At 43.4% G+C, this 27003-nt stretch overlaps 1 protein-coding gene across 3 annotated transcripts in view; it reads left to right on the forward strand.

Moving 5' to 3' along the window:
* The window catches only part of PPM1H (protein phosphatase, Mg2+/Mn2+ dependent 1H), a 290362-nt gene that overhangs the window by 222646 nt on the left and 40713 nt on the right, over positions 1–27003 (forward strand). For all 3 annotated transcript variants that reach the window (XM_016923127.4, XM_509184.9, XM_016923128.4), the window contains exons 7-8: positions 17773–17836; positions 21994–22101. In XM_016923127.4, the coding sequence (XP_016778616.1) occupies positions 17773–17836; positions 21994–22101 (172 nt within the window). The remainder of the gene's footprint in view (positions 1–17772; positions 17837–21993; positions 22102–27003) is intronic.

Below are 27003 nucleotides of genomic sequence, written 5' to 3' on the forward strand. Positions count from 1 at the left end.
TGCTTCAGTGAGTAAAAGTTTATTGTCCTAAAGTGGCTGAACTATTTCCAAGCCTTTCTTCCCCCCTCAGACCCTTCAAACACTCACAGCATTTATATCTATTATCCACATACGCTTAAGCAGAGTCACACGGCGCTTCCCCTGTGACTGGCATTTGGGGTTGTGCAGTATGTATGTGATAAGAACATAGCTGCAAGTCATCTGGGGAAGTTTGGGGATGTCAAGTGCTTATAAAAATCTCTCTTAAAGTAGTGTCCTTTTAACCAAGAAGGCCCTGTAGACACTCATCATCTATTTGACAGGCTTGTATTGTACACCTACTACACAGTAGATGTTGAGTAGCAGTTAAGAGCAAGGATGCTGGAGCCAGACTGCCTAGCTGGGCCAATCCCCACCACAGATCATTTTGCCACTGTCAGCCTTGGTTTCCCCATTTGTAAAATGAAGCTAATAATGGTACTTGAGGCCAGGTGTAGTGGCTCACGCCTGTAATCCCAGCACTTTGGGAGGCTGAAGCGGGTGTATCCTTTGAGGCCATGAGTTCAAGACCAGCCTGGGCAACATGGGGAGACCCTGTTTCTACAAAAAATACAAAAATGTTCTGGGTGTGTTGGCACGTGCCTATAGTCCCAGCTACCTGGGAGCCTGAGGTGGGCAGATCACTTGAGCCCAGAAAGTCAAGGCTGCAATGAGCTGTGATGATACCACTGCACTCCAGCCTGGGCAAAAGAACAAGATCCTATCTCAAACAAACAAAACAGTACTTGATAATAGTTGGGATATTATGGGTTAGTAAGGTTAAGTGCATTGAACAAAGCCTGGCATATAATAGCGCGTGATGAGTTTCTAATACTATAATCGTTAGCTATTATGGAGCGTGAAAGGGTCAGCAAGAGCTGCTGCTGGCCTCAGGAGGTCTACAATCTATTGCTGAAATGCTGTCTCTGCAAGGTAATGAGAAGCTAGAAAACAAAAAGACAAAGGAAGGCAGTTTCGAGAAGAAACTAAAGTCAGATCAGGTCTGCTGGCTGCCTCTGCCTAGCAGGTCTGTCCTGCAGCATGGCAGATGAAGATGGGTTTGACACAGAAAACGTAGAGCTCTTGTCTGTCAGAAGAGGCACCATCACTACAGCCAGGAAGCCCGTTGCCAGCCCCTCTGTCCCAGGCACTATTTGATAGGATGTTTTTTGGTTTGGGGACTTTTTTTTTTTTTTTTTTTAAAGAGACAGTCTCACTCCACTCTGTTGCCGAGGCTGGAGTGCAGTGGTGTGATCTCGGCCCACTGCAACCTCCGCCTCCCAGGTTCAAGCGATTTTGATGCCTCAGCCTCCTGAGTAGCTGGGATTAAAGGCGTGCACCAACATGCTGGGCTAATTTTTGTATTTTTAGTAGAGACAAGGTTTCACCATGTTGGCCTGGCTGGTCTGGAACTCCTGAGCTCAAGTAATCTGCCCACCTCAGCCTCCCAAAGTGCTGGGATTACAGGTGTGAGCCACACTGCACTCAGCTGATGCTGGACCTTTTAATGTACTCCTGTAGTCTTCCAAACCATACCCAAGAAGCTGGGAGGGTCAAGCCCATCTGTGGTAAAAGCATGTCCTTGCGTAGGAAGGATTTCATCATATAGGACTATGTTAGCTTTAAAGAGATTGCCACGTGGCCCAAGACTGGCCTTTTTTTTTTTTTTTTTTTTTGAGACGGAGTTTCACTCTTGTTGCCCAGGCTGGAGTGCAATGAATGGCGTGATCTCGGCTCACTGCAACCTGCGCTTCCCGGGTTCAAGCGATTCTCCTGCCTCAGCCTCCCGAGTAGCTGGGATTACAGGCATGTGCCACCACGCCCAGCTAATTTTGTATTTTTAGTAGAGATGGGGTTTTTCCATGTTGGTCAGGCTGGTTGTGAACTCCCGACCTCAGGTGATCCGCCCGCCTCCGCCTCCCAAAGTGCTAGGATTACAGTCGTGAGCCACCACGCCCGGCCTTTCTGGAAATTTATAGAACAATATCATTTCACCTTTAAACCTATCCTTCAAATTTCCACAGTGGGGGAAGTAGATCTGTTGGGACATATGTATAAATAACTAAAGCAAGACAAAAGATAAGAGTTATACAAAAAGGTTTGAAGAAAATGCCTGTGGCTGTGGTGGAGGGAGTAGTTGTTTTGAGAGGGGAGATTGGGATTGGGGAGGACTTCCTGGAGAAGATTGTTTGAACCAAAGATCTGGATTACGAGAGGGGTTTCAAGAAGTTTGGAGAGAAGGACATTCGGAGCAAAGGGCACTGTGCCAGCAGAAGCCCAGAGGAGTGAAAATGTGATGTGTGTTTTGGGAATTTGGAAGCCAGAGATAATATTCAAAATATTTGGACAATCAAAATGGACAAGTAGGCCCCAGCTGGGCTGCAGCAGGGTCCTAGAAGCCTCCCTGCTGTGCCAGGCATTAACCCTTTATTTACTGTTACCTCTTGGGGATTCTAGGGGAGAGTCCAGAGCAGCAGATGGGGGCATTCATGGAGATTGAGACAGCCATTGTTTGCTGACTAGCATGGAGTGTTTCAATGTTTTAGCCCTTCGTGTGCAGTTATATTGGTGTGTATCAGCTAGATAACAGTCCTGGGAGGCTCACATAAGTGACATGTCGGAGGGAGCAAGAGGGTGTAGAGCAGTGGTGGGCAGTGAAGCAAACCATGAAACTAGGTAATTACATTGGAGTCAGCTCATGGGGAACTTTGAATGCCAGGCTGAGGATGCCAATAATGAACTGAATTTTATTTTCCCACCCTTAAGAGCTCCACACCTTAAGGGTGGAATATGACGTATGAAAATTACACACAAGGCAGAAATATAGAGCTGACAATACGTATATCCAGGACATATAGGGGACTACTAGGAGAAGAGGGAGGGGGTGTGAGCTGAAAAACTACCTATTGGGTACTATGCCGACACTCGGGTGATGGGACCATTTGTACCTCAAACCTTAGCATCACACAATATACCAGTGTAACAAACCTGCACATGTACCTCCTGAATCCAAAATAAATAATAAATGAATAAAAATACAATTTTTATCAGTGACTTAGAAGACGATTTAAGAAAAAAGAAAAGGACCTATGGGCCAATTCTCAGCCTATTTTTAGGATCCCATTTCTAAGGAAATTCCAGAGAAGTAGGTACACTACCACTCCTGAAATTTTCCAGGTACACACAAACCCACCAAGGAAACATTTTCCTGTGTCCAACCAACACTCTTTCAGTTATAATTAGTTCACTCTTACCAGAGCTTGATAAATTTTCTGCTTTTCCCAGCCCTCCAGGTTTCCCAGCAGGAAATTGGCACAGCTGGTTTCGAGCTGATAATCCTATGAAGATGGTCACCTGCGGTGGCCTGGGGGCATCTTCATCTAAATCAGCTGTGGTGATGGTTTAAAACTCCTTGCTTCTGGGCTTACCCTAGTAATCCACACACAAGAGCTGGAGAGCCACCACTCCAAACCCTGAAAAATCTCATCCTACCACCACCATCCTCTTACCTTCAGACAAGTAAATCAAGGACTTATTAAGAGAGAGGCTAAAGTTTTGTGTCTGTTCCTTGCTGGAGAGCTGAAAGCAGATCTCTCTGTAAGAGCCAGGAAGGCTGATAACAAAGATGCCAGCGGTGTTTCAGAGCTAGTGTGTTGTCAGTTGCCTCTCTCCTTTATTGTAATCAGATCATAAGGAAAGCTTCAGAAGCCTCATGAGGGGATGGAACACATTCACTTTTTGTTCTTCATCTGGTTGCTCTGGCAAAAGCAATAGTATTCTGCCATATTCCAGGTTCAGATTCTGCTGAGATGGGATCAGCCTTGTCAGTCTTCCAGGGTAGATCAGATGCTATGTATCACTCTCTGTACCTAAAGGACAAGGCACAGAGCTTCATCTCTGTGGGACAATCAGTTTCAACTACTATTCATTAAGTGAACCAGGTATTAGGTTGGGCATTGAAGATACAAAGCAGAAAAAAACAGTGCCAACCCTCATGGTGTTTACAGTCTAGTGTCAGGACAGGGCCATATATGGATGATTACAGTTTCATACAAAACTAATAGACAAAGGTTTACCTACATTGAAGCTTTGTCATCTGGGGCAATTACTGAAAACATTTCAGGGTCTATTTTATCTGCTGAATTAGAATCTCTATGGATTCTGCATTTTTTAATAAGCACCCCAGGCGATTGCTGTATATCCTTAAACATTGACTTTGGGCAGCCCTAGAGTTTGTTACAATGGATATGAATAACAGTTTGCAGAAGTGGTCGGTTAAAGAGCGCTGGGCAGCCTGGGCTGTCAAAGTATTGTGACTCCTGGGCTGCTGGTGGTCTTTGCCCCTGGTTATCCCCTTGCTATTGCTTGGGAATGTCTTTGACCACCTGCAGTGAGCCAGTGACTGTTCATAAGGTGCCAGTAGACTGGACTGGCAGTGGCTGATAAGGGATGGTAAAGCCTTCAGGTGCAACGGTGGGTCAGGGTCAAATTAGGCCTCCTCTTTTTCCTTTTTGTGCCCATAACCTGGAGAGTCCAGGCTTCACACATAGTATAAATACATGGGATAGGTCAGGAGACCATGCTGCCCAGGGTGTTTAACTTAATGGTTTCTGATTCCTGCTCATCTTCAGTAAATGCTACACACCCCATCCCCAAGGCCTGATCCTCTGGGTCACATTGGATCACCCTATGGAAAACTGGGCACCTAGGTATGAAAATGTGGAGTCTGAGTTTATTGCACCTGAGCACTTTGAACGCCAAAGCTCAGGTTAAATCTAATTCTATAGTGATCTTGTACATCTGCAGTATTGTTAAGAGACAACCCTAGTTTTCAACCCTAGGAGTACTGGTATGTTTTAACTTCTATGCGACTGACCATTATAAAAACCTAGAATGTGAAGACGAGCTTAAATTTTTTTTTTTACAATTTAATTTTAGGAAGAGAATTAATAATTAAACATTCTTTTGCATCTCATGCCATTTTGTGGCATTTATGCAGATTCCTAGCTCTTCACAGAGGCACAGAGAAGCGTGGTTAAGAGTGTAACAGTTGGGACAGACCTGAAGTGAGCTTGACCCCTATTTCCTCCCAGATATATGACCTCTCTTATGCCTCCATTTTCTTATTTGTGTAATGAGGATAATGTTTCTATCTAGCTTACAGTGTTACAGTGAGGATTATGTAAGTTTTTAAAAATATAAATCCTTAGTGCCTGGAACAAAAAGATTGCATAATAAACATTGGGGTATGTGAAAATCCGTTAACTGCTGGGCGTGAGGTGACAGCAGAAAATTTAACAATGGCTGCCTTTGCTCTCCATCCTCTGAAACAACGGGGCCACCTGGATGCAGGAGCTAAGAGTGTGGTATTCCTCCCATTGGTAAATATCGACAGCTGTTACTCAGGCCTGCGCTTCTTGCCTTGGCGGCCTGAATAATATGGGGGTTAGTAGAAGATTTCAGAAGAGTATGGGAAGCTACAAGATAAGCCTCTATTTCACCTGAAAATTTTGGGAGTGAGGTAGAAGGACTTCATGTGTAGGCTTGTGCAAAACTCTCATGGTTTTTAAAGATAAAACAGAAGACTCAAAGTACTGATACTTGAGCTCTGCACTGTGTAATGTTATCAGTTCAAAGGCACTTGGGTGGAAAGCCTTGAAATGATGTAGCATAGGTTAAAGTCCCTGCATGTGGCTTCTCCCAGGGGACACTGCAGGACTCTGCTCCATGATATGAATATCCATCTGAGCAGAGTGGGAGAAGCTTCGTGAGGGAAAGCCGTAAGGGCCGACACAGAGGAACTGCCTGTGCAGCAGAAACCCTCTTTGTAATTAATAATCTGTTTGCTATTTTCACCCCACCATTTGTAGCTATGGGGTCCATTTTGTTCATATCCTGATTTGTATATATTGACTTGATCTCATAAAGTATAAAGGGAATGTCAATGAAATTCATGTTTATTTCAGAATAAATGGTCCCTGAGAAAGCTGAAATCACTCCACATTTGTGTGCTCATGAAGTAAGGGTCTCTGATTCATATCGGTGGAGAGAGCTAAATGTTATTGATTAGAATATGAAGCTGTTACGGCCAAGTGTGAATGCACACCAAGTGGATACTGAATCAGAAATAATTTCCAAATCTGGAATTTCCTTAAGAGTCATTCATAATGTTTTATCCTGAAATATTATTAGTTCTGTTTTATACATACACATGATTACTTTTTTAAAAAATACTGATTGAATAATTTTTTTCCAAGTGCATCCTTTTCTGCTGCTGAACTTGGCCTACGAATCAAAAGGTGACTTTCACTTTGTTTACTTTATTCTACTCCATATACCCAGCACCTGTGCCAGTGCCCGGCACCTACTAGGTGCTCAGTAAATACTTGCAAATGAATCCAATAGAACCCATTGTTTTTATCTGGTCAAAGCCTGAGCTCCTAATTTGGAAGCTACTTAGAGCAGGTTCTGTTCTTCTACCAAACTTTGAGCTGTGGGTAGGGACCCATTCACAGGATTGTGAAATCAGTTTAGTATATGGAGAGCAGCATTTTAAACAAATTGAATAGCACAGGATAGAAAGAAAATATCAGTGTATATCACATAGTTAGGGTAAATATTGTTTTTTGCAGTGTGTTTGTGCATATGTTGGGTTAACAGGATTAATATATTTCTTACCACCGGTGAAACCTCTGCTGTAACCTGGTAGAGTCTCCCAAAGAACATTGACCAGCAAAATGAGAGCAATCTCTGTTGCCTCTTGCTATTTTCCATAGGCCTGGTGAGAAGAAGAATCTTTAGGCCAAAAGAGAGAAATGTTTACTACTCTCAGAACTCCAGGCAGGGTCTGGCTCAGGCGTGCTGATGGGGAGAAGTGGGGAGGTAGGCATTTTCCTAGGGACTGTTGGTTAACCCTACCAATCAGGTGATTTCCTCCAGGGCAGTTGCATTGTCGGGGACCAGAGCTTGGGCCCCATTATGGAGAGTTTTCATGGAGAAAAAAAGCCAGCAGCCTTTCTTGTGGCTAAGGAGATGAGCAGGTGGTAGCCAGGTATGCACAAGCTAGGCTGCTACCAGCCCTCTTCTGTTTATCACCAAATATTAATCACACTCACAATTCAAAGGTACTATTTGTGCCTGAATCTAACTTGCACTATATTAGCAGAAGTCTATCAGGTTGTTCACACCTTAAGGCCTATAGGCTTCAACTAATTTAAAGAACACTCCAAGGACCAAAGAAAGAATACAAGGTAGCATTTGTTTGGAGAGCCTCCATCCCACAGGGTAACTTTCCCAGGGATCATGTCATTCAGATACCTACTGAAAATATCTTCCAACACATAAATTCAGGAACCCAATGAGCCAAAATATGACCCCCAAAACTAGATTTATACATACTTAAAGCCTGCTATACAATGATGAGCCTGGGGCGAGATGTTGGGTCCATCTCCAAACATTCTAAGCCCCAAAACTCCCAGCTGGATAGAGGGTGTTTCGCAGCCTCTTCAGACTCACCCTGGGGACTGATCCTTGCTCCACAACTCTGACTTGAGCCTGCTGTTGTTAAGCGTGCCTCAGATTCACTCTCCTTCACAGTGCAGCTCTGTCTTTCCAGCAAGCAGTTTCCATCCAAAGGCAAAGTGAATCTTAGAAACCGGGAAAAAAAGACTCTAAAAGATGACATTTAAAATATAATAGTAAGATCTAACCAAACATCAAACTCTTCTTGTGTTGCCTTAAAGAACACACACGCACACACACACACACACACACACACACACACACACACACGCTTTCTCTCTTTTTCATGTAGTGAGGGGGGAAGAGCTGGCTGCCTGCTGTAAGGCTGCTTGAAGGATCAGAAAGCAGCCTCCATTTACTGAGCACTGTGGTTAGACTTAGGGCCTGATTCCTTTGGAAATACAGATGGCTGGCAGAAAAAAAGGAAGCACGAGGTGGTTGCCAATCCTGCATTGCTTTTTGCAGGAAGGTCTCAGGAGAGTGGGTGTGGGGAGAGGGGAGTCAAGGGAGAGCCTCTGTGGATTCCAGAATTGCTTAACTGGGGTCATGCCAAGCTCTTAAAAGCCACAAGTAGCATTTGGGCTCCCGGCTTATGTCTGTTCCTGTCCAGCCAGGCCTGGGTGGTGTTTCATCCCAGGCCTCCTGAGATTTAAGCTACTGCTGAGATTTTGTTATAGGAAGGCAAGAAGGGGGGACCGAAGATGTTTCTGTGCTCCAGCCTCCTCCCAAACCCAACCAGCCCCTGTGGAATGTGCCTCTGCCAGGCCAGTACAGTAATGAGAAGAAAACAAGGCTGCCTGTGGCTTTCTCCTCCCTCCTGGAGGGGCACTGAGCTCCCAGCTAAGGAAAAAAAAAAAAAAAAAAGGCCTCCTTTTATGACTATTTCAATCTAACCCAGCTATACCTTCTTTAGATTATTATCTCTGAGTCATCCTTCTGAGTATCTGAGTCCTCATTTTAGAGGAGAACAATGGACTGTTCTGGATAAAGTTGCACGGGTATGCTCCTTCATGCTTACAGTAGAAAAAGTATGAATTAGGTGGCTTGATTGCTCAGCAGGAAGTGGTTTTTCCTATGGGGATGTGCTGTGTCTTCCTGCTTACGGTTGCCTGTTAGCTCCACATCTGCATGGAAGAAAGAATGAGGCTCCAAAGACCTTAATAGCCACAACTGATGGCTAAATAGCACCTTATCCTTCACAAAGGATGTTCCCAGACATGTTTGCCCTTAATCCTTGCAAACATCCTATGAAGTGTCCAGTTGAAGAGGCAGATTCAGTGAGGTCTGAGGGATTTTCCCAGGTTCATACAGCCAGTTCACATGACGATTGAGATGTGACTTCAGAACCTCTGACTCCAAGCCTGGTGTGCTTTAATACCACAGTGGGCTCTGCCAGGAGGGAAGAGAGACTCCAGGAAGGAAGATCCCCAGGGGAGAAGAGGCAGCCAAGGCAATGTCTAGAGGTTAGTGGAAGAATGTGACTCACTGGTGTGTGTCATTGGAGCTGCACAAGTGAATTGTTGAGATTATGCTGTCCCCGAAGGGAGAGGGTCCTGTTATACCCCCCAGAGGGGATCACGTTCCTCTTAAATGACTTTGAAGTCTTACTAAGGGAATTAAGAGTTAGGGAAACAAGTGGTATTTCTCTCTCTCTCTCTCTCTCTCTCTCTCTCTGTAGCTCAAGGTCATGACTTAGAAGAGAAGGGAGATCGTGGGAAGTGATTTATGTTGATGATGCCAAAGTGTGAACTCTAGGTTCCTGGCCCATGGGTTAAGCAATCAGAGTAGGGGCTCTTCCTGGAAATGGAGGAATCCAGCAAAGACTAGGAAGAACTTTAAAGGAGGAACTTGCCTTTAAACCAAGTTAGAAAATTGTCTTGGTAACACCATATACACTGGTGAATAGCTGTGACAAAAAAACTGCCATTCGGACGTGGTACTAAGGAACTGAGAAAGGAATAGACAAGAGAATCATAAATGTTATTTTTTATGATTTTATAACTATTTGTATATATATTAATAATAAAGGGGAACTTGAAATTTTAATATAAGTAGGTAAACATATGTCAGAGGTATCACCAATGGGAACCCAGCCATGAATGTTAGCCATAGAAAAGCTAGCTATTAAGGCAGAGTGAATGGAGGATATCTTTAGAGGGAAACTGACATGCTAAGGGAGACATACCAGCCTTCGTTCATTCATTCATCCATTTAGCTAGTGTCTACTTTATGTCTACCATGTGCCTACACAATTGTAAATACAAAGATAGACAGGTACATAGGAAGAAAGTCTGTGCCTTTATGGAGCTAATGTGCAGGATGTAGGGACAGAAGGTAAACAAATTAATAAGAGCATTTCAGATCGTGCTTGAAGCACTGAAGCAGGATGAGCAGGAGCAGAGAACGCCAGACTTGTAGATGAGTGGTCAGGGGAGGCCTTTCCAAGTGATGTCCAGGAGCCAGCATGGCAGGATCAAAGGGAAGAATGGCCCAGACAGAAGGAAGGACCAGGCCCCCTGGTGTGTCAAAAAACAAACAAGAAAGTCATTGTTACGAGGCGTAGCAGAGTGATCGAAGATGTCAGAGTGCAAAGGCCAGATCATGGAGGGCCTCATCATTGGATTGTATTTTAAGATGACGGGAATTCAGTGGAGAACTTTAAGGTGGAGAGTGATGCTTGTGGATTAAAAGAGAAATGTGGGAGATTTGCTAGCAGGCCTCCCAGCTATGAGGACAGTGTGAGCAAAGCTTTACTGAAGGGATGTATAAAATTGCCACAAAGACAAAGTATGTTTATGGTGGAGAAGTCCTATAACTGCTGCTCATTAGGGTAAAAGCGCTTCGGTGTGGCTGCATGGGGATCTCAAATTCAGATGTTCATAGAGAATGTCTGAGCCTGTAAGGACAGCACCTAGCCCACTAGGGCGAAGGTGGGAAAGGGGTGCTTGTGAGTGAGCATCAGCCGGAACAGCATAGTCAGACATAGAAAGCAGCCGAACAAGGAGACTCTTTGCTTTTGTTTTGCAAATATATTATGGAACAAGAAAATACGAATAAAGCCTCTGCATAGGGAAGGTAGTATTAATTTGCTTGCTTAACCAAATATTTATTGGGTACCCATTATATGTTGAGCACTCTTGTAGGTATAGGAGATGCCATAGGTAGCAAAACAAAAATCTATCCCCATAGAACTTAAAGGGCATGAAGAAGCAGTAGAAAAAATAACCATAGTAAGGAAGTAAAATTCTTTAACTGTTAGGTGGTGGTAGATGCTATGGAAAAAAAATAAAGCAGGAAAGGGGACTAGGAAATTTGGGGGACAGGAACAATGTTAAAGAAGACCATCTGGTTACTTGGCTTTTATTTAGATCGCAATAGAAAACCTTTGATGGGTTTCAGTAGGGTAATGACATGACCTGACATTCTAAAATAATTACTCCAGTTGCTCTGAGAACAGGAGTAAGGGAAAATCAGAACAGTTTTCAACACTCTCACTGCCATCCGCCTGGTGACATCATCCTAGCACCATCGCCTCTTGCCTAGATCATTGCACAGAGGCCTGATGGATCCGTCCCAATAATGTAGGCAAGAAACTATGGTGCTAGGGCTCTGACAGCAGGGAAGGTGTTGAAATCTGAGGATTCTGGGTTTGTTTGAAAGGTAGAGATGACAGTATTTGGCATAATGTTAATAGACAAAATACTCAATCCTTGTTGTGTTACTGAAAAATTGAGAAGGTGACAAGTTCTAGCAAAGAAAAGTATCAAAAAGCTTTGCCACAGGTGGAGACAGGATCAGGAACATGTTTAGCCATAAGGTAGGAAGAATAGCAGGACCAAGGAGAGAAACTGGCCTGAGAGCCTCAACAAGGGAGTGAGAGAGGAAAAATGATTCAGAATTGGGATCTCAGAGGTGGGGGTGTTCTTGCTGCAGGCCACATGACCAGGGTGATGATGGGGAACAGAGACGAAGGTCAGCAGGAAGTGAGCTAGGAGTTTTAAAGTGAGGAATCCAAAAGCACCACCAAATTCTAAGAAAATGCTGAGAATGACATCCTGGGAAAGAGTGGAAAAGCAATCTGAACCTAGGCTGAAGTCATCGGGGCAGGTGGGAGAATGTCCTGAAAGGCTGGTGGGTAAGGGAGGGGGATATGAGGCAGATGGAGGGGCTGACAGAAGGGCAGTGAGAGACCCTCAGCCTAGAAGGATGGGGTTGATGTAGGAACTATAAGCATCACTCATGTGCCTTAGGAGCAAGAGGGATTTGAAGGAATGTCGTCCACTGGAGGTGGTATGATCAGGAGAGCCAGCTTAGGTTCAATAAGGCAGGCTCAATTAGTAATCTGTTCTTGTTGGGTAAGGTTCCTAGATTGGGTGAATACTGTATACATAGATATATTCTGAGTTTGTAAGAAATTGAATTGTTTCTTCTCTTAGCCTTTTGGACAAGATGGAGAAATACTGAGTGGATAATGGTTCAGTTAAGTTGCTTCGTAGATAGCCCAAGAGCTATTCCAGGAGAGTTGAAATCCATGAGGACAGTGTCTATCTGGATCAGTGTTGACAGCCTTTTTAAATCCTAAACACCTCCTCTTTAAACATTAATAGCTCATTGTCCACCCTCTACTGTTGAGTCTGTCTTCTGTGCTTCTCCACCAGACAAGATTCTGCCGAGCTTTATACCATCTGTTTTTTGTATTGAAAAGGAAATTGCCCGGTGTAGTGGCTTACGCCTGTAATCCCAGCACTTTGGGAGGCCAAGGCAGGTGTATGACCTGAGGTCAGGAGTTCAATACCAGCCTGGCTAACATGATGAAATCCCGTTTCTACTAAAAATACAAAAAATTAGCTGGGGGTAGTGGCGCACGCCTGTAATCCCAGCTACTCGGGATGCTGAGGCAGGAGAATCATTTGAACCCAGGAGGTAGAGGTTGCAGTGAGCCAAGATCGCACCATTGCACCTAAGCTTGGGCAACAAGAATGAAACTCCATCTCAAAAAAATAAATAAATAAAAATAAAAAATAAAAAGGAAATTGATAGGTTCTTCATTTTCATGAAAAAGAATACTGCTGAATTTGATGTTTTTGAATTGCACAAACTTTCCTTCACATGCCTGAAATGTTGCCACCCCCCTTGTGTGGTTAGCTTGGCCAGTAGGAAGGTCTCTAATGATTCCGCTTAGCAATTTTTTCAGTGATCTGGATGAAGATGGCAGGGCTGCTTATCAAATTTAACATGATATAGCATAGACAGCTGATATTTTGGATGGAAGGATCTGAATTCAGGAAGTTGTCAGTGAGTTGGAACAATGGACTAAAACTAACAAGATAAAATTAATAAGGGCAATGGAGTCCTCCCTTCAGGGTAAAATATCTATTGTGTGTGTCATTATAAACTAGAGGAGACCATGAGCCAAAAAAAACATTCTCAGGTCTTTTTTCTTGTGGACTAGGGTTTTTCATTTGTTTTCATTCAGAGTCTCCATATGTAACCCTAAAAAAAAATACACAAAATAGAAATAGCTTTGTTAATTTTTAAAAAATGCAAGGCCCAAATCAAAAGAAGTAATAATTTTTTTTTCTTATTTGGACCACATCTTAAGTGTTTTCAGTTCCGGGTACCATTTTTTGAGGACACTGGGCAACCAGAAAGACCCTAGAGGGCCACTACCACAGTATTCAGTGCTCAGTTACTGTTTGTTGGATGCATGGGGACTAGAGTGGTTAGGATCCTCCAGGTCCTGTGAAGAACAGTTGAAAGAACTAAGGAAAAGGAAACTTTGAGATAGTTCTCTTTAAACAATTGAAGAGCTCTCAAGCAGAAAATAGTCTGGATTTATTTCATGTTTTTCCAGATGGGCCAATGGGTTTGGGTCAGTTTAAGAAAGAATTTCCCAGAGCTGTTCTCCAATGGAATGGGCTGACATTAAGTACCGTTAAACTCCTAGGACAGTGACTTTCTATGGCAGTCCATTCAGGAGAGGCCAGGAACCAAGGTTAGGTGTATTGTAGAAGGGATTCCTACACTTGGGGTACAGCTGACTTGGTGGCATTTCAGTCTTATTGCTGAACTGCTCCTTCCAGGAGGTCCAAACCAACAGTGGCTTTTTTTTTTTTTCACAGCTTTGCACAATCAACATTACAAAGGAAACTATTACTTTAAAAAAGTATTTAATGGAAACTTCTGAGAATAATGCCTCTCAGTTCAGGAAAGCCAAGAATTTAGCAACCCTTTTAAGCCTTGCATTTTTTTTCTCATCTAAAAAAATGATTCAGTTGGCCTCATAAATACTCATTAAGGAATTGGCCCAAAATATTAATAAGAGTTTGTCTAGAAAATCTTTCCTAAGCCTTTCAGTTTTGCTATCTCGTAACAAATAATATAATCTCTGGTCAGTCATATTATTGTAAAACTAGCGAGTGATTTGTTTGGGGTGCTAGTTCTTAAAAATTTAATTAGGATTTCAAAAATCTTAGGATGTGGTGTAGAAGAATTGGTTCTATGACTAGACACTCTCTATTCATCTCAAATCCAAAGTACCTTCATGTCTTGGAGCTCTCAAGCTTCACTCTCCTATCTTCCCCCAAATAAGAAAGAAGGAAGCCAAGGACAAGCTGGAAGCATAAATTCAAGCCTATAGCCTTGACATGGACTATAATATAAAACAGACAGGCCTTTCAAGTGGGCCAGAACTTGGATGGCCTCCTTAAACTGAGAGCAGTTTGAGGAAAGTCTGTTCTCTGTGGGAGGGGGCTTGGTTGACTCTGTGGTCACTCATTTCTGGCGAGATGGCCAGAAAAGCAGCTGCAGGTCTAAGAACATGAATCAATCCCAGCATTTTGGGAGGCCGAGGTGGGCAGATCACCTGAGGTCAGGAGTTCGGGACCAGCCTGGTCAACATGGTGAAACCGTATCTCTACAAAAATTAGCTGGGCACGGTGGCACTCGCCTGTAATCCCAGCTACTTGGGAGGCTAAGGCAGGAGAATCGCTTGGACCTGGGAGGCAGAAGTTGCAGTGAGCCGAGATCGCACCATTGCACTCCAGCCTGGTCAACAGAGCGGGACTCCGTCTCAAAAAAAAAAAAAAAAAAAAAAAAAAAGAACACAGACCATCCCTTCTGCTGACTTTCCTCTCTTCTTCTCTGTAGACCCAGTACCGTAGTAGCCACTAGTTTTGTACAAACATGACCCCTTTTGTTCTTTTGCCACTCACACAGAAAATTCCCCTTCCTCTTTTGCCAAAAGTCTTCTTTTCTTCATCAGATATCAGCTGGTCACCCGAAGAGAGTGGACAATAATGGTCTCGTTTCAGACTCGGACTAGAATGAGAAATTCCCAAAGCTAAGTCCTGATATCACATTTCTTTGTCATGTTTTCTGGAAAAGTCCAAGTCCGGTTTTAAGGCCACTCCACCTTTTTGATCTGGAAGGAGTAACTTAACCTCTCTGGGCTCAGTTCTCACCTCTGTAAGACAGGACATTATAAGGCCATTGAGAGATTTTAGATACTATAAGTCAGCACAGAGCCTGGTGTCTGGCATGTAGAAGATGCTCAGTAAATCATAGCTGCTGTGATTACTATTAGCTATTATTAATTTATACAGACTCTAATCAAGTTGCCAGTTTTAATTCTTGAGTACTATATTTTATACTTTATTACTCAAGGCTTTGTAACTATGGATGGAAGTCCACTTAACTTTATATGATGATCTGTGCTTAGGATTCAGAAAGATGGAGGGGGAGAAGGTGTTGTACTTTTCCTCCTCATTGGTGCTATTCCCCCTTGTCGTTAGTTGCTGGGGGAGAGGGAGTGCTCATAGTTGATTGAAAACCGACGCTGGCGGGGCAGAATAAACCTTCCTTTTCCACCATTGTTTCTATTTCTAATGTTCTGTTGTTCCTGAAGATAAGCAGAAGCTAACATATAATATTAAAATTTGCATTTGGTTCGGTCCTGTGGGTAACAACTCTAAGTGTGTGTCTTTCAGAGTTGTGGGACATGGACTTTGTGCTCCTGCAACACTCTGCCATGTGAGAATTCAATGACCCGGCTTGTGATAGAGCAGTTTTCTTACTACTTCTCTAAGCCTGTTAAGAGTGCTCTTGGCCTGTCTCTATTAAGCTCTAGGTAATACCCAGTCATTGGTTCTAGAGCTGCAGCCTTCTGCCTCTATTTAATTCTAGCCTTCCACCTCTATTTAATTCCTGTGAATGTATAGTCATAGACCCAACTCTTCTACACCAGATCCAGGCTCCTCCTGTGCCTGGATCTCAAGGCCCAGCCCCTTTCTACATCTGGTCTCCACTGCTGCATCCTCTCTGTGCGGGCCTGTCTCCTCACTCTCCACATGGGGTCCTCAATCCCTGTTCACGCTCATCTCAGGGCCTTTCTCAGGCCATTTTCCTCCTCTCCCTTGAGCCATGTAGTCTGTTGTCTTAAGGGTCAAGCTGATAAGGGGCTAATTGCTGAATCATTTTGAATGTTAGTTAATTGATGCTTGGTGTATAGTAGTGGATCTCAACCTTGGCTGCACATTGGAATCACCTGGAAAGCTTTAAAAAATCCAAATTCTTCTAATAATAGCTTTATTTGTTCCCCCCCCAAACTCATATACCACAGTGTTTAAAATAGCTCATGTGAGTATGTAAAAACATCAAAGTGGTTATTTCCACTTTGTGTTAATTTGGTAGATTTGGGGGAAGGAAACAGTATATTTCCTTTTTTGAAAATTCAATTCCTAGAATACCTCTCAGCTCACTCAACAGCAGCAGCATTTGTTTTGCCAGGCACAGTGCTAAGTACCTCCTAAGCTCTCCACATTCATTTCCCTATTTTAATCTTTGCAATAATCTCACGAATGAGCCCCAGATTTTGCCCTAATTGATTAATGAGGATCCTGAGGGCCTGAGAGCACATCTACTTGTGCAGGGCTATACCAAAGGCATTGCTGAACTCCAGCTCAGGCACATCTGGTGCCAAAACCTCACTGATTCTCCACCCCATGGGAAGGACACCTTACCAAGTAACTTTCTGAGGATGGACCTGCTTTAACTTTGGGGTTGCATGCTTTTTAAATTAGTTACATTCTTTTGTACCTCAAGAGCTTCCATAAATTTGATTTCAGACTCACTCCCAAGCAGCCTAGATATGTCCAGGAATGGCAGGCCATTTAATAAATTAGGATTTTTAATGCACTCAGGAAACGTTATTGTAGAAAAGCATCTACTTATAGCACCTAATTCAGCAGAACCTACCCTATCTTTTACTTAGTCTTTTAAATAACTTTGAAGTTATGAGCAGTGTTATCCCCATTTTGCAGAAAGGGGAACCGGTATGCCACGTAAGTGTTAATTATCTACTAAGTATTAGTAATAACTGCCACTAAGTGGGCTCTTACTAAGTGCAGGCTCTGTACTGAGCTCTTTGTATCCTGTGTATTAGCCTCATTGTACAGATGAGGAAACTGGACTGAAAAAGGTGAAGCTACATGCTCAAGGTGATAAACAGCTGTAACTGGGCTAACAATTGTTTGTTCGCTTGTTTGTTTTTTAACTTGGTTATAAGCAAAATTGCAAGACATGGTCTTCATCAGCTCTATCCCTTTCATCTTACCCGCCTCCGCTGTGCAGGCCGTGGCACTGGAGGACCCTATCTGGAATAAACCATTGAGGCATAAACTGAAGGTTCTTTCTGTGTATTGAGTGGCTATTTAAAAGCTATTGTGAAACAAAGAATGTTTTACCAACCTTGCATATTATATAGAGGACAAACAGGCTCGAAAGATTTCTTCCCTAGCCATCCCAGTACAAGGCTGTTTTGGTATAAACAACCCCTGAAGGTGAGAACTGGCTCTCGAAGCAGTTTCACACTCCATTCATCTCTGAGCTCTGCTGTTTCTCACAGTTTTGGATTCGTGATGAGAATACTGTTGCTGGGTCACTTCATTATTACACAGACCCTAAGGCCAGAAACTCATCTCCCCTTTTTGCTAATTATGCATATGCCAACTTATTTCCTCCCTCTTCAAGCATATAAAGACAGTATTTTCTGGTTTGGTAAAAGACACACACACACAATTCTGTAGGGAGAACAACTCCCTATAAAGAAAGACGTAGTCAGTGTGGTGAGTGGATGGGGTCTCAGGGAAAATGAAATCCCTAGCAGTCGGTGTCAGGGCAGCAGGTCACTAATTGAGTGCAAACCTTTTTAAAAATGTTGTTTATCCCCTACAGGGCATACAAAACCATTGAGGATGAGGACTTGAAGTTCCCCCTTATATATGGAGAAGGCAAGAAGGTAGGCACGTGTGCTTCCCCTGGGTAGAGAGGACAGGGCTCTGTCCCGCCTTCGCTCCACATAGCCCGTGGCAGTCCGTGTGTTCCACTCAGCAGCTTGTGATTTTATAGCCTTGACAGCTTGAAAGCATATCCCATCCATCATCCTTCAGGCCTCCTGTCTTCAGGGTCCAAGGAGTAGTGGGGGTGGGAGGTGGGCGGTGAGCACAAGGGACTCCAGCCAATTTTGTGAAAATAAAGTCCCCCTTCCCAATCCATTTGAATAACTTTTTACAGTGTTTAAACATGAACCACTTTCACACACATCATCTCATTTATATCTGACAACGAGCAAGGAGGCAGGTCAAGCTGGCTGTGTTATATCCATCTGGCAGACGAGGCAGCTGGGACTGTGAGGTTAAAACAGCTCAGGCGATCACGCAGCCAAGTGAGGGGCAGCCGCGGATGTGGTGCCTTGGCTTTCTGTCTGCTTCGCCCGGTCTCAGACTCCACCATGGAAGTCCAGACTTTGCAAGTCTGTTTGCCACTTGCCCCATGGAAGAGAGTCCAAAGCGTCACTGTAATTAGACTATAGGGTCACAGCAACCAGAGCCCAGACTAAGGTAACAAAGACCATCATCAGCTCCCAGGGTTCCAGTCAGAATCCAGCACGTTGTCGAACCAAAGAAAAGCTATGGATCCTAAAGTGGTCTCTGAGCAGAGGCCTGGAGGAGGTTGAAATCCTGGAGTGGAGAGCAAGAAGCTTGGAATCTATTTCCTAGTAAGAACAAACACCTTCTGAATCATTGCATTCTTCCTCGGAACGCTAATACATTTCAACTCGGTGTGAAGCATTCCAAGTGAAAAATGTGGTCACATTGAGAAGAGTCTTCAACTGATGTTTTTTCCAGCATTCGATACGATAGTTTTTATCAAGAAGAAATGACTCAGAAGAAAACCAAAGGATGCCTTCCATGGGCAGAGTGTGTGTGTGTGTGTGTGAGAGAGAGAGAGAGAGAGTGTGTGTGTGTGTGTGTGTGTGTGTGTGTGTCAGAAAGAGCAAAAGCAAGAGAACAAACATGATTAGGTTTTGGGCTCGGTGTAGACCAGCAGTGATTTCAATGCAAAAAGACATCTCAACAGAAGGAGGAATACCAAACACAAATATCTGATCCATGTAGGAATCATTTTTTAAACGAACATACCCCATTCATGAAAATGAACACCTTTCAGATCACAGTCTCTGGTTAAGAATCATGTCAGGGCTAATAGGCACTGTTCTGATATAAATATTTGTGCCTTTTGGTACAATGGGCACCATTAATGAGTATCATTCAGCCCAATGACCTATGCCTGCAGCTCCATTTCTTTGTGGGGCTGAGATTCTCTGTATTACCCTTTAATATCCAGTGAGTTCCAGTAAACTCAGGAACACATTCTGTTACCCCTGTATCTCTAGTTCCTGTCTAGCCTGGTACCTGACATAAATGCATAAGTATTAAATAAGCTGTTCAGTTATGTTCAGTATACTTTCCTTAGTACAGTAGGAAAATGGAATGATGTATTCTTGGAAGTTTATAGCAGTAAGATTTGAAGGAGCAAGAGTTTTCTAATTTTAGTATAAAGTTCAATTCACCAAAACATCATGTTCCTCAAGCATTTCAGGTAATTTAAGCTTGATGGTCTTGCGATGGGCAGGTGGCAAGTTCTGTCCGTGTACCTGTTGGCCTATTTAAAAGCCACCATGTCTCCATTTTGCTTTTGTTGGTAGATACCACCCCTGTCTGAGGACTCCATGAGTTCTTGGAGCTCCTTCTAGATCCTGGACTGGGATTTTCTCTTTCTTCTCTGCGTACACCTACGCAGAAATTTCAGAGTACTTCTGTGGCCATTACTTCTCATTTTCTTTCTTCAGATGCTTTTAAAGACTGGTGTGGGTAACACCTGGATACTTCGTAAACAAGGTCAGTCACTAGCAGAAACATCAGATTTCTTTGGCTGGAAAGAGCACACAGAGAAGCTGCCATTTCAGGGAGGAGAGCAGGAGAGCCACAAGGGACTCAGAATTTTTCACATTTAGAGTTGAGCACTTCTTGGCTAGAAGGGAGCCAGTCCAGCCTCCCAGCAGGGCAGAGGGCCCCAGGCTTTGCTTTGCATCACTTTTTTTTTTTTTTTTTTGAGACATGGCATCAGGCTGGAGTACGGTGGCACAATCTCGGCTCACTTCAGGCTCGACATCCCAGGATCAGGTGATCCTCCCACTTCAGCCTCCTGAGTAGCTGGGACTACAGGCGCGTGCCACCACACTGGCTAATTTTTGTATTTTTTGTAGTCAGGAGGTTTCACCACGTTGCCCTGGCTGGTCTCAAACTCCTGGGCTCAAGTGATCCTCCTGCCTTGGCCTCCCAAAGTGCTGGGATTACACATGTGAGCTACTGTGTCCGGCTGTGTCTCGTGTCTTTATCCCCTCTGACCCTTGCCCTCAAAAAGGTGTCATGGTTTCATTTCTGCTTAATGTGAACTCTGCCTACCTTCTGAACCAAGGCTAGCTTCAAAATTCACAGCCCTGTTGACAGTCTAGGATGAGGATGAAGACAATATATTAAATTGCAGTGTTTCTTAGCATTTACTTACTTCATCCCCACTCATAGGAGGTAATTACTCTTATCACCCAGGTGATAGAGTGAGGATTCAAGCTCAGGTCTTTGAACCATTTCACTACACCGGATATATTTTTTTATGATTAAGGGTTAGGACACTGCTTTCTTCCACCCAGGATGACTTTCACTCCATCCCTCTGTGTCGCCTGTCTTGATGCAATCCACCTTTCTGTGCTAAGTGCCACCTCCTCCGTGGAGCCTTCTCAGTAGAATTTTTACCTCCTCTAAACTTGCATAACCCATTGTCTATGTGTTTTTCAGTACTTAACCATATTTTATGTGTTATTAATTAGACATATCCCTCTTATCTCCCTTACCAAGTTTCTTTTTGGTTTTTTTATTTGTTTGTTTGTTTGAGACTGAGTCTCACTGTGTCACCCAGGCTAGACTGCAGTGGCATGATCTCAATTCACTGCAACCTCCACCTTCCAGGTTCAAGTGATTCTCATGCCTCAGCCTCCAAGCAGCTGGGATTACAGGTGCCCACCACCATGCCTAGCTAAATTTTGTATTTTTCATAGAGATGGGGTTTCACCATGTCAGCCAGGCTGGTCTCAAACTCCTGACCTCAAGTGATCCACCTGCCTCAGCCTCCCAAAGTGCTGGGATTACAGGCAAGAGCCACCGCACGTGGCCCCAAGTTTCTTTGTAGTAGGGACGAGGCCTTAGACATTTGTGTCCCCAACACATGATGTAAGTACATAGTAGGCACCTAATAAATGTTTGGGTAAATCAGATCTTCAGCATAACAGGAGATATTTAAGCTGACTGTGTAGGCATTGGTGTAATAGTGTTACTTCCTTACACCATTCAAAAACAGTTCAGGATGAGGTCTCAGCCCTGAGGCCTCTGTGTAGCCATGTCACAGCACTGGTGACATTTTGTTCCTTTCCACCCAGAGGGAATTTGTGGAGATCTTAGCAGGATAGGTTATAGAGTTGGTAAGTTTCTTTTCTCCAGCCATAAAACATAATAGGTGAACTCTGGGAGGGCAAGAGCTATTTCTGATTTTTTACATCTTTTACTAGTACATATCACAGGACTAAGGACATAGCTGGTGTTGAGCAAATACTTGTACAGTGGATATGTAACAGAAAGATGGGTGGGTGTGTGGATGGGTGGGTGGATGGATGGATGGATGGATGGATCGATCAATCAATCCTATTGGGTTTGATATGAACTGATTTCTGCAGCTGTAGACGTCACGCATGCATTGGAGTTAGTTTATTGGACATCCTTCCTTCCAGTCTCCAAAAAAAGAAAGCTGAAAAGAAACAGCAGCAACCTGTCAAGCTTAAGATAATGTATAGAAAAAGCACTCCTCAAATACAGAAGTGATTTTGGTGAGCCCTTTCTTGGTAAGAGCTATCCACATATGTTAGCAGCAAGGGGCCTGGAAACATATCTGGGCAGGAGGAACTGGAAAATTGTTTGGTTGTTCCTAGCCCAGGCAGCTGCACTGGAATGGGATGCTTTCACTGTGTGCGTGTTTCTGATGACCCTCTGCTTATACTCCTAGGCCCGGGTAATGGCAACTATTGGAGTGACCAGGGGACTTGGGGACCATGACCTGAAGGTGCATGACTCCAACATCTACATTAAACCATTCCTGTCTTCAGCTCCAGAGGTACCGCATGAGGTTTTTGTTTATATTTTGTGCAATAAAACATTTTTGGCGTTATTCCTCCTGTGACTCACACCCCATATCCAGACAGTAGCCAACTTGTGTTATATGTACTTCCACTGTATCTCTCACGTCTGTGTCTTTTTCCCACTCCATTCTCACTTTGACTCTTCTGGTTCACACCTTCATCACCTCTTACCCAGATGGCTGCACAGCCTCCTCCTGACATTTTCTAAGTCTGCCAATCCATGCTACTTATTGCAGTCAGGTAAATTTTCCTTAAAAACTGACTCCTAATTGCTCAGAAACCTTCAATGGCAGCCCAGGCATGGAAAGTAAAGCTCAGACTCCCATTCACTTGGTGTTCAAGGCTTATCATAATTTGGTCTGGACTTCTCTGGTCTTTGTTCTCCTGCACCAGCCAAAATGAACTTGCTGTTTCCCTTACATGACCTTAGGTTTCCCATATTTGCTTAAACTATTCCTTTTGCCAAGAATGCCCTTTCTCCCCAACTCCAAACATCCAAATTCTTTTTTTCTCTGGAGTTTAGCTTAGATGCTTTTTTATGGAGATTTCCCTGATTTCTTCCTTGCCCAACCAGAAGTAATGTCTCTCCCTACTTGGGATATACATAGAGCACCTTCCACTTAACAGTGTTTTCACTGTCTGCCTTCGGTCACAGTTGTTTTGTTTTGTTTTGTATTTTGAGACAAAGTCTCGCTCTGTCACCCAGGCTGGAGTGTAGTGGCATGATATCGGCTAACTGCAACTTCTGTCTCCTGGGCTCAAGTGATTCTCCTGTCTCACCCTCCCGAGTAGCTGGGACTACAGGCACACACCACCATACCCAGCTAATTTTTGTATTTTTAGTAGAGACAGGGTTTCTCTATGTTGGTTAGGCTGGTGTTGAACTCCTGACCTCAAGTGATCCACCCATCTCAGCCTCCCTAAGTGCTGAGATTATAGGTGTGAGCTACCACACCCGGCCTGATCATAGTTATTTATGTATACCTTATCCCCTCGTTAGACTAATTACCTGAAGAGCTTCTGTCATTCAGCTGATGTTTAGAGAAGTTAATTTACAAACAAGTTGGTCATATATTTGGTTTAAAAAAAATCATGCGTCTTACCATATAGGAAACAGTATCAATTTCTATGTTGACTTTCTGGATATATCATTTAGAAATTTTTTTGCTTCCAAATTATGGAAAAGTCTAACCGATAGTATTAGGTTGGTGCAAAAGTAATTACAGTTTTTGCCATTTTTAATTACTTTTGCAACAGCCTAAGAGTTTAAAGGTAAATTTTTCTCACCCAGTAAGAAGGCTGAAATCTGGTGGCTGCTGGCGTTGGTTCAGCACCTCCACTGTGTCAGGGCTGTAGCGTCTCTGCATTTCTTTGACTTTCCCTTCATGGTTACAAGGTGGTGGCAGTAGGTCCAAGCCTGACATTTCTATGCAAAGATGGAAAGGAGGGGCAGCCTCTGTCCCAACAGATATTCACTTGCCTCTCATTGGCCAGAACTGTGTTACATGACCTTCTAGCTGCAAGGGAGTTTGGGAGAGCAAGAGTTTTAACTCTCCCAATTTCGATAGTAGAAGGAAATCAGGAAGGCATAAGTCAGGAACCAATAGCATTTACTACAATGTGTAATTAAGGTTTTTTGTTTCTTTTTTTTTTTTTTTTTTTTTTTTTTTTTTTTGAGATGGAGTCTCACTCTGTTGCCCAGGCTGGAGTGCAGTGGTGCAATGTTGGCTCACTGCACCCTCCACCTCCCAGATTCAAGTGATTCTCCTGCCTCAGCCTCCCAAGTAGCTGGGATTACAGGTGGGCACCACCATGCCTGGCTACTTTTTGTATTTTTAGTGGAGACAGCGTTTCACCATGTTGGCCAGGCTGGTGTTGAACTCCTGAGCTATAGTGATCCACCTGCCTCGGCCTCCCAAAGTGCTGGGATTGCAGGCGTCAGCCACTGCAGCTTGCCTGTAATTAAGCATTAAAATAATTCCTTGGACTGGAAATGTTCAGAACATTTAGACATAACTCTATTTGCATGTACTTCCCAAGAGCAGGTGCTGTTTTAACAAAGACTATTTTGGTCAGAGGAAACAGAAACTTACTAGAGCTAACTCAAAAAAAATAAAAAAGTACTGCAAGAAGGCCGGCTATGGTGGCTTATACCTGTAATCCCAGCACTTTGGGCGGCTAAGGCAGGAGGATCGCTTGAGACCAGCATGGGCAACATAGCAGGACCCTTGTTCCTACAAAAAGTAAAAAATTAGTTGGATGGGGTGGCACATGCCTGCCCCAGCTACTCAGAAGGCTGAGGTGAGAGGATTGCTTGAGCCCAGGAGCTCGAAGTTGCAGTGAGCCATGATTGTGCCATGACACTCCAGCCTGGGCGGCAGAGTGAGACGCTAACTCAAAAAAACAATAGTAATAATATTAGAAGAGATATTTATGGTGTCCATGAGCAGAATGATTGAACAGCCAGGCTTTATGGGAAAGTGGTTTTGAAATCAAGGCAGCCCTGCAAAGCCTCCACAGCAGAAAGCTCTCAGCCCTCACATGGAGTTCTGCCACTGATGTGGCCAACCACATTCTTTATGGCTCTGCTACCAATCAGCCCAGTTTCTCACTCTCCCAATTCCACATTTCCAGAGAGGAGTCTGGTTGGCCCAGTTCACCTTTTATATCAGACTAAAGTGACTTCCCAGCCTGTGTATTTGTCCCTTCAGATTGTGTGTCCACTTCAGTACCCTTTATGGGCACAAACAGTCACCTAGACCCACCACTTTGGCGGAGCTGTGAGCAGGGAGTGGTTTCCTTAGGGTTTTTTAGAGCTGGGCTGGCATCCATAGTACATGTAGATAAAAGGGACTAAGAAGCCACTGAAAGAGAAAACTCTAATAAATGTTGGGCATGGAAGATACACACATTTCCTGGTATCACCCAGGATTTCAAGTGAGGTCAGCTCGGTAGAAATAATAATTACCATTTGTCAAAATTCTGCAAGTGTTCTCTCTTGAGTCCTCATAGCAATTCTGCATAATGAAGACCATGACTACATTAGGTGTCCAAAGTCCCCCCTAGAAGCTGGTGGATTCCTTCCCAACATCAGGATCTGTGAATTACTGCTAAAACTACTTCTCACCAGAGAAGAGCAATAAATGTCGGACCTCCAACTCTCTTTTTGAATGCCATTGAGCACAGGGCTTGTAACTGGACTCGTGGACTTTTCTATTCTCCCCCTTACAAGAGAGGCATTTGTCAGATAACTTAAATGTTGCCTTCACCTTTCTACTTTCCAAAAAGCATCCGTAAAGGTCTTGATTTTGCTCCTTAAAGCAAAGTAAAAACCTCCTTCTCCACTTCCCTCTCTCACATTTACTTTTTATATAAAATGAGAAGCAGCAGCTCCACTTGGCTTGAAGGACAGTGCTCTGTATGCATTAGATTTTAGATCTGCCAATCTCTCTGCTACTGCAGATCTCAGGAAGGGACTGTAGGTTTAAAACTTGGGCCTGCATGGAAGAGTCCCTGAGAATTCAGTAAGAATCCCAGGCAATTGGTGAGAAACCTTATGTCACCTCGCTGAATGATACTGGTTTGTAGGACACTGAGTTGGTCACTTCAGCATTCGTGGGAGTGGAGAGAATTTAGAATGAAACTGTCAACGTCTGCAAAAATTTAAATGCTCTTAGAAAAGTTCTAGAGTTGAATAAAGTGTGGCAGTTTCAATAATAATAAAACTAATTGTTATTAACTACTTAGTCTGGGTGAGACAACATACCAAGTTTATTTTTAATTGACAAATAATTATGTATATCGATGGGATATAGTGTAATGTTTTGATATATGTTTACATTATGGAATGACTAAGCTAATTAACATATTCATCACTTCATATACTTATCATTTTTTGTGGTGAGAACTTTTAAAATCTACTCTTAACAATTTAAAAATATACATTATTATTAACTGTGGTCATGATGCCATGCAATAGATCTCTAAAACTTATTCCTCCTGTTTAACTGAAACTTGGTATCCCTTGACCAATACCTCCCTATCTCCATGCAACAAATTAAGGTTTTTACAGGACACATCTCATTTAATCTTCACAACAACACTGTGAGGTAAGTATAGTTATTATACCCAATTTACAGATTGGGAAATTGGAACCAAGGAAAGTAAAATAACCCCCAAAGTTATATAGTTAATAAGTAGCAAGCTGGTACTTGTACCCAGGTCTATTTAATTAGATCAGGGTCTGTAGGGGAGAGAAGCCAAATTCAAGGAAATTTATTTGGTCAGTGTTTAGGGACCTACCAAGTACTGGTTCAAGGGGCTCTGATGAGGGTGCATTTGCCTTAAACCTAAGAGAGCAACTTTGTCTTGGGACCTTGGGGGCCAGAGTTTCCCAGAGAAATACTATTGGCCTCAGATTGAAGTTGTGGAAAATGATGGTATAGTAGAAAGGGTAATTGGGAAAGACAGTAATGGCCTTTGTTGTGTGTGCAAACCGAGACCAGACAGAATTGTGCAAAGTAACACTGTGCACCTATAATTTAGCTTAATGGGTATGTAGTGTGTCTAAGATTCTCTTGCACAAGATTAAAATTGTTGTACATGTTAAATGTTTCCAGATGGAGAGGCCTCCACCAGAGCCAGGAAGGGGTGGCGGGGGGAGGGGGTGGAACTGTTAGAAGGGAAGCGGAAGAGCAGCTTGAATTGGCTACTATGGAGGAGAACACAAGGGAAAAAAAATAGGTACAAGGAACCCCCTGTCCACAATTTTTGGAGCAGGAACCCCCTTTCCCTGGGTGGTAGTGACAAAAGCATTCCCATGAGAAGTGGCCTCTGTTGGGAGCCTAGAAAGCTCGATTAACATACTGAAACCACCT

Source organism: Pan troglodytes, chromosome 10 (genome assembly GCF_028858775.2).
Source record: "Pan troglodytes isolate AG18354 chromosome 10, NHGRI_mPanTro3-v2.0_pri, whole genome shotgun sequence".
NCBI classification, from domain to species: Eukaryota; Metazoa; Chordata; class Mammalia; order Primates; family Hominidae; genus Pan; species Pan troglodytes.